This window comes from Natrix helvetica, assembly GCF_964273705.1.
Source record: "Natrix helvetica genome assembly, chromosome: 16".
In the NCBI taxonomy this organism is placed as follows: Eukaryota; Metazoa; Chordata; class Lepidosauria; order Squamata; family Natricidae; genus Natrix; species Natrix helvetica.
Window position 1 is genome coordinate 9,730,531 of NC_138563.1, and position 14,069 is coordinate 9,744,599.

Here is a 14,069-nt window from a genome sequence, read left to right on the forward strand (position 1 = left end):
CTGGAGTGGGAAGGGAATGGAGATTTTGCAGTATCCTTCCCCTGGAGTGGGGAGGGAATGGGGATTTTGCAGTATCCTTCCCCTGGAGTGAGGTGGGAATGGGGATTTTGCAGTATCCTTCCCCTGGAGTGGGAAGGGAATGGAGATTTTGCAGTATCCTTCCCCTGGAGTGGGGAGGGAATGGAGATTTTGCAGTATCCTTTCCCTGGAGTGAGGTGGGAATGGGGATTTTGCAGTATCCTTCCCCTGGAGTGGGAAGGGAATGGAGATTTTGCAGTATCCTTTCCCTGGAGTGGGAAGGGAATGGAGATTTTGCAGTATCCTTCCCCTGGAGTGGAGAGGGAATGGGGATTTTGCAGTATCCTTTCCCTGGAGTGGAGAGGGAATAGAGATTTTGCAGTATCCTTCCCCTGGAGTGGAGAGGGAATGGAGATTTTGCAGTATCCTTCCCCTGGAGTGGGAAGGGATTGGAGATTTTGCAGTATCCTTCCCCTGGAGTGGGGAGGGAATGGAGATTTTGCAGTATCCTTCCCCTGGAGTGGAGAGGGAATGGGGATTTTGCAGTATCCTTCCCCTGGAGTGGGGAGGGAATGGAGATTTTGCAGTATACATCCCCTGGAGTGGGGAGGGAATGGGGATTTTGCAGTATCCTTCCCCTGGATTGGGGAGGGAATGGAGATGTTGCAGTATCCTTCCCCTGGAGTGGAGAGGGAATGGGGATTTTGCAGTATCCTTCCCCTGGAGTGGAGAGGGAATGGGGATTTTGCAGTATCCTTTCCCTGGAGTGGGAAGGGAATGGAGATTTTGCAGTATCCTTCCCCTGGAGTGGAGAGGGAATGGGGATTTTGCAGTATCCTTTCCCTGGAGTGGGGAGGGAATGGAGATTTTGCAGTATCCTTCCCCTGGAGTGGGAAGGGAATGGAGATTTTACAGTATCCTTCCCCTGGAGTGGGAAGGGAATGGGGATTTTGCAGTATCCTTCCCCTGGAGTGGGAAGGGAATGGAGATTTTACAGTATCCTTCCCCTGGAGTGGGAAAGGAATGGGGATTTTGCAGTATCCTTCCCCTGGAGTGGGAAGGGAATGGGGATTTTGCAGTATCCTTCCCCTGGAGTGGGAAGGGAATGGGGATTTTGCAGTATCCTTCCCCTGGAGTGGAGAGGGAATGGAGATTTTATAGTATCCTTCCCCTGGAGTGGGAGGGAATGGAGATTTTGCAGTATCCTTCCCCTGGAGTGGGGAGGGAATGGAGATTTTGCAGTATCCTTCCCCTGGAGTGGGAAGGGAATGGGGATTTTGCAGTATCCTTCCCCTGGAGTGGGAAGGGAATGGGGATTTTGCAGTATCCTTCCCCTGGAGTGGGGAGGGAATGGAGATTTTGCAGTATCCTTTCCCTGGAGTGGGGAGGGAATGGAGATTTTCCAGTATCCTTCCCCTGGAGTGGAGAGGGAATGGAGATTTTGCAGTATCCTTCCCCTGGAGTGGGAAGGGATTGGAGATTTTGCAGTATCCTTTCCCTGGAGTGGGGAGGGAATGGAGATTTTCCAGTATCCTTCCCCTGGAGTGGGAAGGGAATGGAGATTTTGCAGTATCCTTTCCCTGGAGTGGGGAGGGATTGGAGATTTTACAGTATCCTTCCCCTGGAGTGGGAAGGGAATGGAGATTTTGCAGTATCCTTCCCCTGGAGTGGGGAGGGAATGGAGATTTTCCAGTATCCTTCCCCTGGAGTGGGAAGGGAATGGAGATTTTGCAGTATCCTTCCCCTGGAGTGGAGAGGGAATGGGGATTTTGCAGTATCCTTTCCCTGGAGTGGAGAGGGAATGGGGATTTTGCAGTATCCTTCCCCTGGAGTGGAGAGGGAATGGGGATTTTGCAGTATCCTTTCCCTGGAGTGGAGAGGGAATGGGGATTTTGCAGTATCCTTCCCCTGGAGTGGGGAGGGAATGGAGATTTTGCAGTATCCTTCCCCTGGAGTGGGGAGGGAATGGAGATTTTGCAGTATCCTTCCCCTGGAGTGGAGAGGGAATGGGGATTTTGCAGTATCCTTCCCCTGGAGTGGGGAGGGAATGGAGATTTTGCAGTATACATCCCCTGGAGTGGGGAGGGAATGGGGATTTTGCAGTATCCTTCCCCTGGAGTGGGGAGGGAATGGAGATTTTGCAGTATCCTTCCCCTGGAGTGGAGAGGGAATGGGGATTTTGCAGTATCCTTCCCCTGGAGTGGAGAGGGAATGGGGATTTTGCAGTATCCTTTCCCTGGAGTGGGAAGGGAATGGAGATTTTGCAGTATCCTTCCCCTGGAGTGGAGAGGGAATGGGGATTTTGCAGTATCCTTTCCCTGGAGTGGGGAGGGAATGGAGATTTTGCAGTATCCTTCCCCTGGAGTGGGAAGGGAATGGAGATTTTACAGTATCCTTCCCCTGGAGTGGGAAGGGAATGGGGATTTTGCAGTATCCTTCCCCTGGAGTGGGAAGGGAATGGGGATTTTGCAGTATCCTTCCCCTGGAGTGGGAAGGGAATGGGGATTTTGCAGTATCCTTCCCCTGGAGTGGAGAGGGAATGGAGATTTTATAGTATCCTTCCCCTGGAGTGGGAGGGAATGGAGATTTTGCAGTATCCTTCCCCTGGAGTGGGGAGGGAATGGAGATTTTGCAGTATCCTTCCCCTGGAGTGGGAAGGGAATGGGGATTTTGCAGTATCCTTCCCCTGGAGTGGGAAGGGAATGGGGATTTTGCAGTATCCTTCCCCTGGAGTGGGGAGGGAATGGAGATTTTGCAGTAGCCTTTCCCTGGAGTGGGGAGGGAATGGAGATTTTCCAGTATCCTTCCCCTGGAGTGGAGAGGGAATGGAGATTTTGCAGTATCCTTCCCCTGGAGTGGGAAGGGATTGGAGATTTTGCAGTATCCTTTCCCTGGAGTGGGGAGGGAATGGAGATTTTCCAGTATCCTTCCCCTGGAGTGGAGAGGGAATGGGGATTTTGCAGTATCCTTTCCCTGGAGTGGGGAGGGATTGGAGATTTTACAGTATCCTTCCCCTGGAGTGGGAAGGGAATGGAGATTTTGCAGTATCCTTCCCCTGGAGTGGGAAGGGAATGGAGATTTTGCAGTATCCTTTCCCTGGAGTGGGGAGGGATTGGAGATTTTGCAGTATCCTTCCCCTGGAGTGGGGAGGGAATGGGAATTTTGCAGTATCCTTCCCCTGGAGTGGGAAGGGAATGGGGATTTTGCAGTATCCTTCCCCTGGAGTGGGAAGGGAATGGGGATTTTGCAGTATCCTTCCCCTGGAGTGGAGAGGGAATGGAGATTTTATAGTATCCTTCCCCTGGAGTGGGAGGGAATGGAGATTTTGCAGTATCCTTCCCCTGGAGTGGGGAGGGAATGGAGATTTTGCAGTATCCTTCCCCTGGAGTGGGAAGGGAATGGGGATTTTGCAGTATCCTTCCCCTGGAGTGGGAAGGGAATGGGGATTTTGCAGTATCCTTCCCCTGGAGTGGGGAGGGAATGGAGATTTTGCAGTATCCTTCCCCTGGAGTGGGAAGGGAATGGAGATTTTGCAGTATCCTTCCCCTGGAGTGGAGAGGGAATGGAGATTTTGCAGTATCCTTCCCCTGGAGTGGGAAGGGATTGGAGATTTTGCAGTATCCTTTCCCTGGAGTGGGGAGGGAATGGAGATTTTCCAGTATCCTTCCCCTGGAGTGGGGAGGGATTGGAGATTTTACAGTATCCTTCCCCTGGAGTGGGAAGGGAAGGGAGATTTTGCAGTATCCTTCCCCTGGAGTGGGAAGGGAATGGAGATTTTGCAGTATCCTTTCCCTGGAGTGGGGAGGGATTGGAGATTTTGCAGTATCCTTCCCCTGGAGTGGGGAGGGAATGGGGATTTTGCAGTATCCTTCCCCTGGAGTGGGAAGGGATTGGAGATTTTGCAGTATCCTTTCCCTGGAGTGGGGAGGGAATGGAGATTTTCCAGTATCCTTCCCCTGGAGTGGGAAGGGAATGGAGATTTTGCAGTATCCTTTCCCTGGAGTGGGGAGGGATTGGAGATTTTACAGTATCCTTCCCCTGGAGTGGGAAGGGAATGGAGATTTTGCAGTATCCTTTCCCTGGAGTGCGGAGGGATTGGAGATTTTGCAGTATCCTTTCCCTGGAGTGGAGAGGGAATGGAGATTTTGCAGTATCCTTCCCCTGGAGTGGGAAGGGAATGGAGATTTTGCAGTATCCTTTCCCTGGAGTGCGGAGGGATTGGAGATTTTACAGTATCCTTTCCCCAGGAGTGGGGAGGGAATGGGGATTTTGCAGTATCCTTCCCCTGGAGTGTGGAGGGAATGGGGATTTTGCAGTATCCTTTCCCTGGAGTGGGGAGGGAATGGAGATTTTGCAGTATCCTTCCCCTGGAGTGGAGAGGGAATGGGGATTTTGCAGTATCCTTTCCCTGGAGTGGGAAGGGAATGGAGATTTTGCAGTATCCTTCCCCTGGAGTGGGGAGGGAATCGAGATTTTGCAGTATCCTTCCCCTGGAGTGGGAAGGGAATGGAGATTTTGCAGTATCCTTCCCCTGGAGTGGGAAGGGAATGGAGATTTTGCAGTATCCTTCCCCTGGAGTGGGAAGGGAATGGAGATTTTGCAGTATCCTTCCCCTGGAGTGGGAAGGGAATGGAAATTTTGCAGTATCCTTTCCCTGGAGTGGGGAGGGAATCGAGATTTTGCAGTATCCTTCCCCTGGAGTGGGAAGGGAATGGAGATTTTGCAGTATCCTTCCCCTGGAGTGGGAAGGGAATGGAGATTTTGCAGTATCCTTCCCCTGGAGTGGGAAGGGAATGGAGATTTTGCAGTATCCTTCCCCTGGAGTGGGGAGGGAATCGAGATTTTGCAGTATCCTTCCCCTGGAGTGGAGAGGGAATGGAGATTTTGCAGTATCCTTTCCCTGGAGTGGGAAGGGAATGGAGATTTTGCAGTATCCTTCCCCTGGAGTGCGGAGGGATTGGAGATTTTACAGTATCCTTTCCCCAGGAGTGGGGAGGGAATGGGGATTTTGCAGTATCCTTCCCCTGGAGTGGAGAGGGAATGGGGATTTTGCAGTATCCTTTCCCTGGAGTGGGGAGGGAATGGAGATTTTGCAGTATCCTTCCCCTGGAGTGGGAAGGGAATGGAGATTTTGCAGTATCCTTCCCCTGGAGTGGGGAGGGAATGGAGATTTTGCAGTATCCTTCCCCTGGAGTGGGGAGGGATTGGAGATTTTACAGTATCCTTCCCCTGGAGTGGGGAGGGATTGGAGATTTTACAGTATCCTTCCCCTGGAGTGGGAAGTGAATGGAGATTTTGCAGTATCCTTTCCCTGGAGTGGGAAGGGAATGGAGATTTTGCAGTATCCTTCCCCTGGAGTGGGGAGAGAATGGAGATTTTGCAGTATCCTTCCCCTGGAATGGGGAGGGAATGGAGATTTTGCAGTATCCTTCCCCTGGAATGGGGAGGGAATGGAGATTTTACAGTATCCTTCCCCTGGAGTGGGGAGAGAATGGAGATTTTACCGTAGCCTTCCCCTGGAGTGGGGAGGGATTGGAGATTTTACAGTATCCTTCCCCTGGAGTGGGAAGGGAATGGAGATTTTATAGTATCCTTCCCCTGGAGTGGGGAGGGATTGGAGATTTTGTAGTATCCTTCCCCTGGAGTGGGAAGGGAATGGAGATTTTCCAGTATCCTTTCCCTGGAGTGGGGAGGGAATGGAGATTTTGCAGTATACTTCCCCTGGAGTGGGGAGGGAATGGAGATTTTGCAGTATCCTTCCCCTGGAGTGGGAAGGGATTGGAGATTTTGCAGTATCCTTCCCCTGGAGTGGGAAGGGAATGGAGATTTTCCAGTATCCTTTCCCTGGAGTGGGGAGGGAATGGAGATTTTGCAGTATCCTTCCCCTGGAGTGGGAAGGGATTGGAGATTTTGCAGTATCCTTCCCCTGGAGTGGGAAGGGAATGGAGATTTTGCAGTATCCTTCCCCTGGAGTGGGGAGGGAATGGAGTTTTTACAGTATCCTTCCCCTGGAGTGGGGAGAGAATGGAGATTTTACCGTAGCCTTCCTCTGGAGTGGGGAGGGATTGGAGATTTTACAGTATCCTTCCCCTGGAGTGGGAAGGGAATGGAGATTTTACAGTATCCTTCCCCTGGAGTGGGGAGGGATTGGAGATTTTGTAGTATCCTTCCCCTGGAGTGGGAAGGGAATGGAGATTTTGCAGTATCCTTCCCCTGGAGTGGGAAAGGAATGGGGATTTTGCAGTATCCTTCCCCTGGAGTGGAGAGGGAATGGGGATTTTCCAGTATCCTTTCCCTGGAGTGGGGAGGGAATGGAGATTTTGCAGTATCCTTCCCCTGGAGTGGGAAGGGAATGGAGATTTTGCAGTATCCTTCCCCTGGAGTGGGAAGGGAATGGAGATTTTGCAGTATCCTTCCCCTGGAGTGGGGAGGGGATGGGGATTTTGCAGTATCCTTCCCCTGCACGCCCTCCAAGCCACGCCCACAGAACCGCTAGTAAAAAAAATGAATTTCACCACTGAGTAAGACTATCCTCTCTGGACTGCTGCTATCGAGAAATCCACGGGAAATCTCTTACCCTCTCCTTGCACTCATCCTGCGCAGATTCTCTGGGGAGATCTCCTTCTAAGACCTCAGCCAAGGACGCGGAGATCCGAAGTCTCCAAAACGAGGTGGCTACTTTGAAGAAACAATTGACAGGTAGTTATAAAATATTATTTTGTGAAGGGGGGGGGGGGAAGCCAGCCTCTTTCTGGATCCTTTTACTGTCCGGAACAATGATTGGTTGTCCAGGTTCCAAGTAATAGATCCATTTGATCAATTTTACCTAAGCTGAGAATTAAAAATTAATTAAATTTAAATTTAAAAGGGATTTGATTAAGTTAGTGGTTGGATGGGAGGCCACCAAGTGATCTCAAGCTGTAGGAGAACTCCAAAAAAAAAAAAAATTCACCCCAAAAGAAGTTAGTAACAAACCACTTGTTTATGATTGCCAAAAAAAGTCACTTTGTTGTGTTTTTTTAAAATAGTTTTTATTGAACGTTTTAATGTTTAAAAACAGAAAGAAAAACACAACAAAACACAAAACATACATAACAATGTGAAGTAATTCTACAGCCTTCTGTATTGGCTTTCATATTTAGCCTTTCTAGTTCTCCATTCTGCTTTGCCTTCCTATTGCTTTTACTTTGTCCTATAATAGTAGTAACACTTAGAATAATATTAATTATTTATATCACCATTCTATTTACATTTTGTATTTTTTGTTTTGGCTTCGTCAACCATTTTTTTAAATTGCCATCATAACTTCAAATGGTCACTAAGCAAATGGCTGTACGTCGAGGATTACCTGTACCCTGGATGCTCTGTGTAGGTTGGCCATTGAAAGGAAGATACTAAGGTTCTCTCTCTTTCTCTCTCTCCCTCTCTCCATCCCCCCTCTCCCTCTTTATATATATGTATATATTCCTGTCTCCCCCCCTCTCTCTTTCTCTCCCTCTCTTTTCCTCTGTCTCCCTTTCTCTCCCTCTCTCTCTCCATCCCCCCTCTCTCTATATGTAAATATTTCTGTCTCCCTATCTTCCTTTCTCTCTCTCCCTCTTTCTCCCTTTTCTCTCTCTCCCTTTCTCTCCCCCTCCCGCTTTCTCTTTCTCTCTCCCCCCTCTTTCTCTCCCCTTTCTTTCTCTTCCTCTTCCCCCTCCCTTTCTCTCTCCCTCCCTCCTTCCCTCCCTCCCCTCTCTCTCTATATATATACACACACATATTTCTTTCCCTCTCTCCCTCCCTCCCTCTCTCCCCCTCTTTCTTTCTCTTTCTCCATCCCTCTCTGTCCCTCCCTCCCCCCTCTCTATATACACATATTTCTCTTTCCCTCTCTCTCTCCCTCCCTCTCTCCTGTCCACTCCCTCCCTCGTTCCCCCTCTCTCGCCCTCCCTTTCTCTCTCCCTCCCTCTTTCCTTCTCTTTCTCCGTCCCTCTCTGTCCCTCTTTCCCTCCCTCCCCCCTCTCTATGTACATTTATCTCTCCCTCTCTTTCCCTCTCTCCATCCCACTCTCTCCCTCCTTCCCCCCCTCTCTCCCTCCCTCTCTATCTCTCCCTCCCTTTCTCTCTCTCTCTCCCTCCCGCCTGGCAGAAAATCAGCTGGAGAATGACAAGATGCAGAAAGAGTATCACAATTGCGTTGTCCTGGGTCAAGTGAAGGCGTTGGAGGACCGTGTGACATTTCTGGAACAGGAGAAGAAGGATGCTCTCCAGGTATACAGACCCCCCCACCCCCAGAGGGTTTTCCCAGACTGCAGTCGAGGAAATGAAATCAGATTGATCTGACCATAAGATCTTGAGATCAAACAATCAGGAGATTTAGCAACCAATTGAAATAATAATGCCTGAGGAGCATAAAGGGGCAATATAGGCTAATTCAGCTTTTCAGTTATTCTTCCACTCATAAACCACGTTTTATCCAACTTCGCAACTTTTAGATGCTGGACTTCAACATCCAGAGTTGAAGTCCAGCGTCTAAAAGTTGCCAAGTTGGGCAAAATGAGGCATAAACTATTCGTTTCATTTATTCAAAGCAGCCTTAAGAAAAATGCACTTTCTGGCAAGCAGGACTGGCCACTTGAGTTTGCTAACTGTCTAGACAGGATTTTGAAACTGACTAGATCACATTCCTGTTTCTATCCTGTTTTGAGTTTGATGGGCAACGTACTCAGAACTGGTGGGGTGAACCCCAATCTCTGCTTCCCCCATCCAAAGGAATCCTTGGGAGTCTGTTTTTCCTAAACGTATTTGGCCAGGCGGTGTAAACACAGAGGATTGCCTTCCCCGGTTTCTTGTTCTTTCAAGGAAAGGCCAGGTGTCCTGGAAGGTATTGCTTTCATTTTTTATTTAGTTATTACATTAATATGCTGCCCATCACACTGGTAAAGCAATTCTGGGCAGCTTACAAAATGGCACACAGCTAAATTTGAAAACAGTTAACATTAAGAAAAATTAAAATTAAAATCATGGGAATTGGACCCAGAAAAAAAATGGTAACCAACATTGCTTGCACAACAGCGGTGTTATAACACACCACCTTAAGGACTTCCAGAACTGTCGTACCACTGCATTCAGTACTAGTTGCAGCTTCCAAATACTCTTCAAGGGTAGCCCCATGTAGAGCACACTACAGTAATCCAGCTGAGAGATGACCGAGGAACGAGTGACCGGTGCCCATTTATTTATTTATTTATTTATTTATTTATTTGTTTGTTTGTTTGTTTATTTATTTATTTATTTATTTATTATTTATTTATTATTTATTTATTTATATTAGGAAATTTATAACATTGCCCGCTCGCACATGGCAACTCGAGGCGGCTTACACAGATATGAAAACTATGTAAAATAAATGAAATAATAATAAAATAATAAATAGTAAAATAATAAGCCCACCCCTAGTGACAACAAACATTCATAGAAAACATTTAATGAAGGGCCGTGGGGGGCGCGATGGTTAGTGCAATACTGCAGGCTACTTCTGATTGCCAGTAGTTCGGCAGTTCAAGTCCCACCAACTCAAGGTTGCCTCAGCCTTCCGTCCTTCCGAGGTGGGTAAAATGGGGACCCAGATTGTTGGGGGCAAGAGGCTGGCTCTGTAAACCGCTTAGAGAGGGCTGTAAAAGCTCTGTGAAACGGGATATAAGTCTAAGTGCTTCCTTCCTTCCTCCCTCCCTCCCTCCCTCCCTCCCTCCTTCCTTCCTTCCTTCCTTCCTTCCTTCCTAAAGGTTACCTCAGCCTTCCATCCTTCCGAGATGGGTAAAATGGGGACCCAGATTGTTGGGGGCAAGAGGCTGGCTCTGTAAACCGCTTAGAGAGGGCTGTAAAAGCTCTGTGAAACGGGATATAAGTCTAAGTGCTTCCTTCCTTCCTTCCTCCCTCCCTCCCTCCCTCCCTCCTTCCTTCCTTCCTTCCTTCCTTCCTAAACGTTACCTCAGCCTTCCATCCTTTCGAGATGGGTAAAATGGGGACCCAGATTGTTGGGGGCAAGAGGCTGGCTCTGTAAATCGCTTAGAGAGAGCTGGAAAGCACTGTGAAGCAGTTTATAAGTCTAAGTGCTTCCTTCCTTCCCTCCCTTCCTCCCTCCCTCCCTCCCTCCCTCCTTCCTTCCTTCCTTCCTTCCTTCCCTCCTTCCTTCCTAAAGGTTGCCTCAGCCTTCCATCCTTCCGAGATGGGTAAAATGAGGACCTGGATTGTTGGGGGCAAGAGGCTGACTCTTTAAACCGCTTAGAGAGGACTGTAAAAGCTCTGTAAAAATAAAATTTAAAATATTATAAATGTATGTCTAAATTACAAATATAATGTTTGCTTCATTTGTCACAGCCAGGAAACAGCAAAGTCTCCATTACTGATACTATTTTGGCACTCTGATACTGTAGGGTTCCAAATAGCATCCCAAAATAAGTCCAGAATCCGAGGCAAAGTATTCCTCAAAGTTACACTTTATGAAGAGAGCCATGTTGGCCCATCTAGGGAAACCCGAATCTGAAAGCTTCCCGGTTTTCCCCACCCAGTTGAAAGTTCAAGATCTTTTCCCCCACACCCACAAGTCCATCTCATGACCCATCTCCCACTGCCGTGCTGGCAGCTTCCATCCATCCAGTTCTGGTCAGGTGCAGAGACAACGGATGACCTTGGCTTTCTAGAAAGAATGTTGTTATGGCTACATATCATCTAACTCCGTACGATCCCCCCCTCCCATTTTCCCATAATAGAAAATGCATAGGTAAGGCCACACTTGGAATACAGCATCCAGTTTTGGTTGCCATGATGTAGAAAAGATGTTGAGACTCTAGAAAGAGTGCAGAGAAGAGCAACAAAGATGACTAGGGGACTGGAGGCTAAAACATATGAAGAACGGTTGCAGGAACTGGGTCTGTCTAGTTTAATAGAAAGAAGGACTAGGGGAGACATGATAGCAGTCTTCCAATATCTCAGGGGTTGCCACAAAGAAGAGGGAGTCAAACTATTCTCCAAAGCACCTGAGGGTAGAACAAGAAGCAATGGGTGGAAACTAATCAAGGAGAGAAGCAACTTAGAACTGAGGAGAAATTTCCTGACAGTTAGAACAATTAATCAGTGGAACAGCTTGCCTCCAGAAGTTGTGAATGCCTCAACACTGGAAGTCTTTAAGGAGATGTTGGATAGCCATTTGTCTGAAACGGTATAGGGTTTCCTGCCTAGGCAGAGGGTTGGACTAGAAGATCTCCAAGGTCCCTTCCAACTCTGGTATTGGATTGTATGGTATTATCTCAGTTGGCTCCTGATGCCGATGTGTTTAACCGCTTGGCATCCCAGATGGAGCCTGCTGTATGGCTGTCGATGCTCCATCAGTGCCTGGTTCCTGTATTGGCAACCCAGGGGGAACTTTCCGCGCAGCCGAGTCCCGTGCTGATGGCGTCTTCTTCTCCCGGTAGGGTCTGACCGAGCTGCAGGAGCAGCTACAGGCTCAGGCTTGGGAGCTGCAAGAGGAGCAGGAGCGACATCAGGACACACTAGAGGAGCTGCAGAGTGCCGAGGCCAAGTGTGGGGAGCTGCAGGCCCAGTTGCTGCGGCACTCGCGCCTGCTGCGGGAGCGACTGGAGGAGACGGAAGCTGCTGCTCGACGGGTAGAAGGGCTGCGCAAGGAGCTGGCCCGTACTGAGAGTGGACGCAAGGAGGTACTTTCTTCTCTGCAAATGCATTCACACACACGCACACACATATGCATAGCCTCCTCACTGGAGTCTTTCCCATCTGTTCTGAATGTTAAGAGCTCTGCATAGATTAACACCCTGGGCAAGAGACGTATTTTCTGCCCTTTGGAGAAGGGATTTTCCATCCAATCAAGGAGAATTTTTGTCACTCAGGATTGAGCTGAGGGGCCCTTGGTGCTGTTTTCTTGCCAATGTTTCATTACCCAATTAGCCGACATCATCCTTGTTAAAGGGAGTGGTATTTATTCCCTGTTTACTAAGGGTTACTAACTTAAGAAGTGCGCTGATTCACTTAACTGTGGCTAGTTGTTTAAGGCCGTGAAGTGGGGCAAAACTCACAAGAACGATCTCGCTTAGATCAGAAATGTGGGGTTCAATTTTGGTCATACTTTAAGGACCACCTATAGGTACCTTTTCAGTGGGTTCCATGCACCCCCTCGGTATAAATTCATGCCAACCACATGACCTCAGAAGTGTCTTCGGAGAACACTGGCTCCCTTGCCTAGCAAACGAAGATGCGCAGCGCCACTTACAATCAGACATGACTGGACAGGGGAAATCTTTACTGCCAGGGTTCCAAATAGCACCCAAAAGCAAATCAGAGTCCAAGGCAAAGGATTCCCCAAAGTTCCAATTGATGAAGAGAGCCACGTTGGCACATCTGGGAAAACCCGAATCTGCCCGGTTTTCCCCACCCAGTTGAAAGTTCAGGATCTTTTCCCCATACCCACAAGTCCATCCCATGATCCAATCTCCTACTACCACGCTGGCAGCTTCCATCCATCCAGTTCCGGTCAGGTGCAGAGGCACAGAGACAAAGGATGACCTTGGGTTTTCTAGAAAGAATGTTGTTATGGCTGCATAGCATCTAACTCCGTACAATTATCACATTTTTCTTAAAAAGAAGAATGCAGAGTTTTATAAACTTAAGGTAGGCGGGCCGCTCAGGGCTCAGGGCCTCACCTCAAGGAGGCATCCAGAAGCATCCCAGATTGCCTTCCGCAGCTTCTGGGCTGAGGATTAGACAAGATACTCCCCCATAAACTACCTTTCCTGCAGAACACGAGAAAAGTCTCTTCTCTTCCCGCAGCTGGAGCTCCGGATCGAAAACCTGGTGGGCGAGGTGACCAAGCAGCGAAAGGGACGGGAGAGAGCGGAGCAGCAAATGCGGAAGTTGAAAGAAGAGGTGGAGGAGCTGCGGGTAGGGCTGTGCAGACAACCGGAGAGCCTTAATGCAGTGGTGAAATGTAAAAATTTTTTACCACCGGTTCTCTGGGCGTGGCTTGGCATCATGTGACTGGGTGGGCATGGCCAAACTTTGTTTAATTCTTAAAACATTTTCTTACTACCTATTCGCCCGCACTGGTAGTAAAAAATGTTTTAAGAAGTGGAAAAAAGGTTCAGCGGTGCCATGCGATCGTGGGAACCTTTCCCCCCCACACACACTTTTTAAAGCATTTTTTAAACTACTGTTTCGGGCAAATAAGCAGTTAAAAAATTCTTTAAAAAGTGTGGGGGGGGGAAGTTTCCCACAATCGCACGACTCACAGCTGATTGTCATGGAACCTTTTTTTCCCACTTTTACAATAATTTTTTTCCTGCTAGTTCGGGCAAATGGGCAGGGGAAAAAATGCTTTGAAAAGTGGGGGGGGGGGGAAGCTTCCGACGATTCCATGGCTCACAGCTCGCACCTACCGCTTCGCGTGAATTGGTGCTAACTGGTAGCCTTCCAGCCCTGCCTTAGTCCTAACGGCGGCATTAGCCTGTCAATCCTGAAGCTGACCTGACCGAAGTCATCTTGCACGCTTCAGTGTTGCCACACTGTAGCTGGGGGATAGGGAGGGGGGCAACCCTGGCATAGCCACTGTGCCGCATTGACTCGGGGCCCTCTTGCAGGCAAAGCCAAGCACGGCCCTCTTCAAGCGGTCCAGTTCCAGGAGACGCCCGGAGCCTTGCGCGGCGTGGAAGGAGGAGCTGCAAGCCAAGGGACGGCAGGTTGAGGCTCTGACCGAGGAGGTGGCCCAGCTGCAGGAGCAGCTGGAGAAAGCCAGGAGGCAGCGGTGAGCGGCAGAACGTGATTCTATGCGAGGTTGGCAAGAGAAGGGAGGAGGTGTTCCGGGACCACTGATCATATTGGCAGCTGGCTTTCAATAAGTAAAGTGTCAGGTTTCCGAAAGATGCCCTAATTGATTCATGAGCCTCGAGCCAAGTTTCAAAAGAAAACCAATTATTTATTAGAAGCACCATTTCTGCAATACCCTAATGCAGTCAGATCTAAGACTCATTTGAATTATGCCAGAACTTTGCCATAATTTC

The 14,069-nt window shown here is 48.9% G+C and overlaps 1 protein-coding gene across 5 annotated transcripts in view; it reads left to right on the plus strand.

Moving 5' to 3' along the window:
- The window catches only part of CDC42BPG (CDC42 binding protein kinase gamma), a 101,987-nt gene that overhangs the window by 51,995 nt on the left and 35,923 nt on the right, over window positions 1-14,069 (plus strand). For all 5 annotated transcript variants that reach the window (XM_081967813.1, XM_081967814.1, XM_081967812.1 and 2 more), the window contains exons 11-15: window positions 6,622-6,717; window positions 8,150-8,271; window positions 11,475-11,717; window positions 12,844-12,954; window positions 13,650-13,813. In XM_081967813.1, the coding sequence (XP_081823939.1) occupies window positions 6,622-6,717; window positions 8,150-8,271; window positions 11,475-11,717; window positions 12,844-12,954; window positions 13,650-13,813 (736 nt within the window). The remainder of the gene's footprint in view (window positions 1-6,621; window positions 6,718-8,149; window positions 8,272-11,474; window positions 11,718-12,843; window positions 12,955-13,649; window positions 13,814-14,069) is intronic.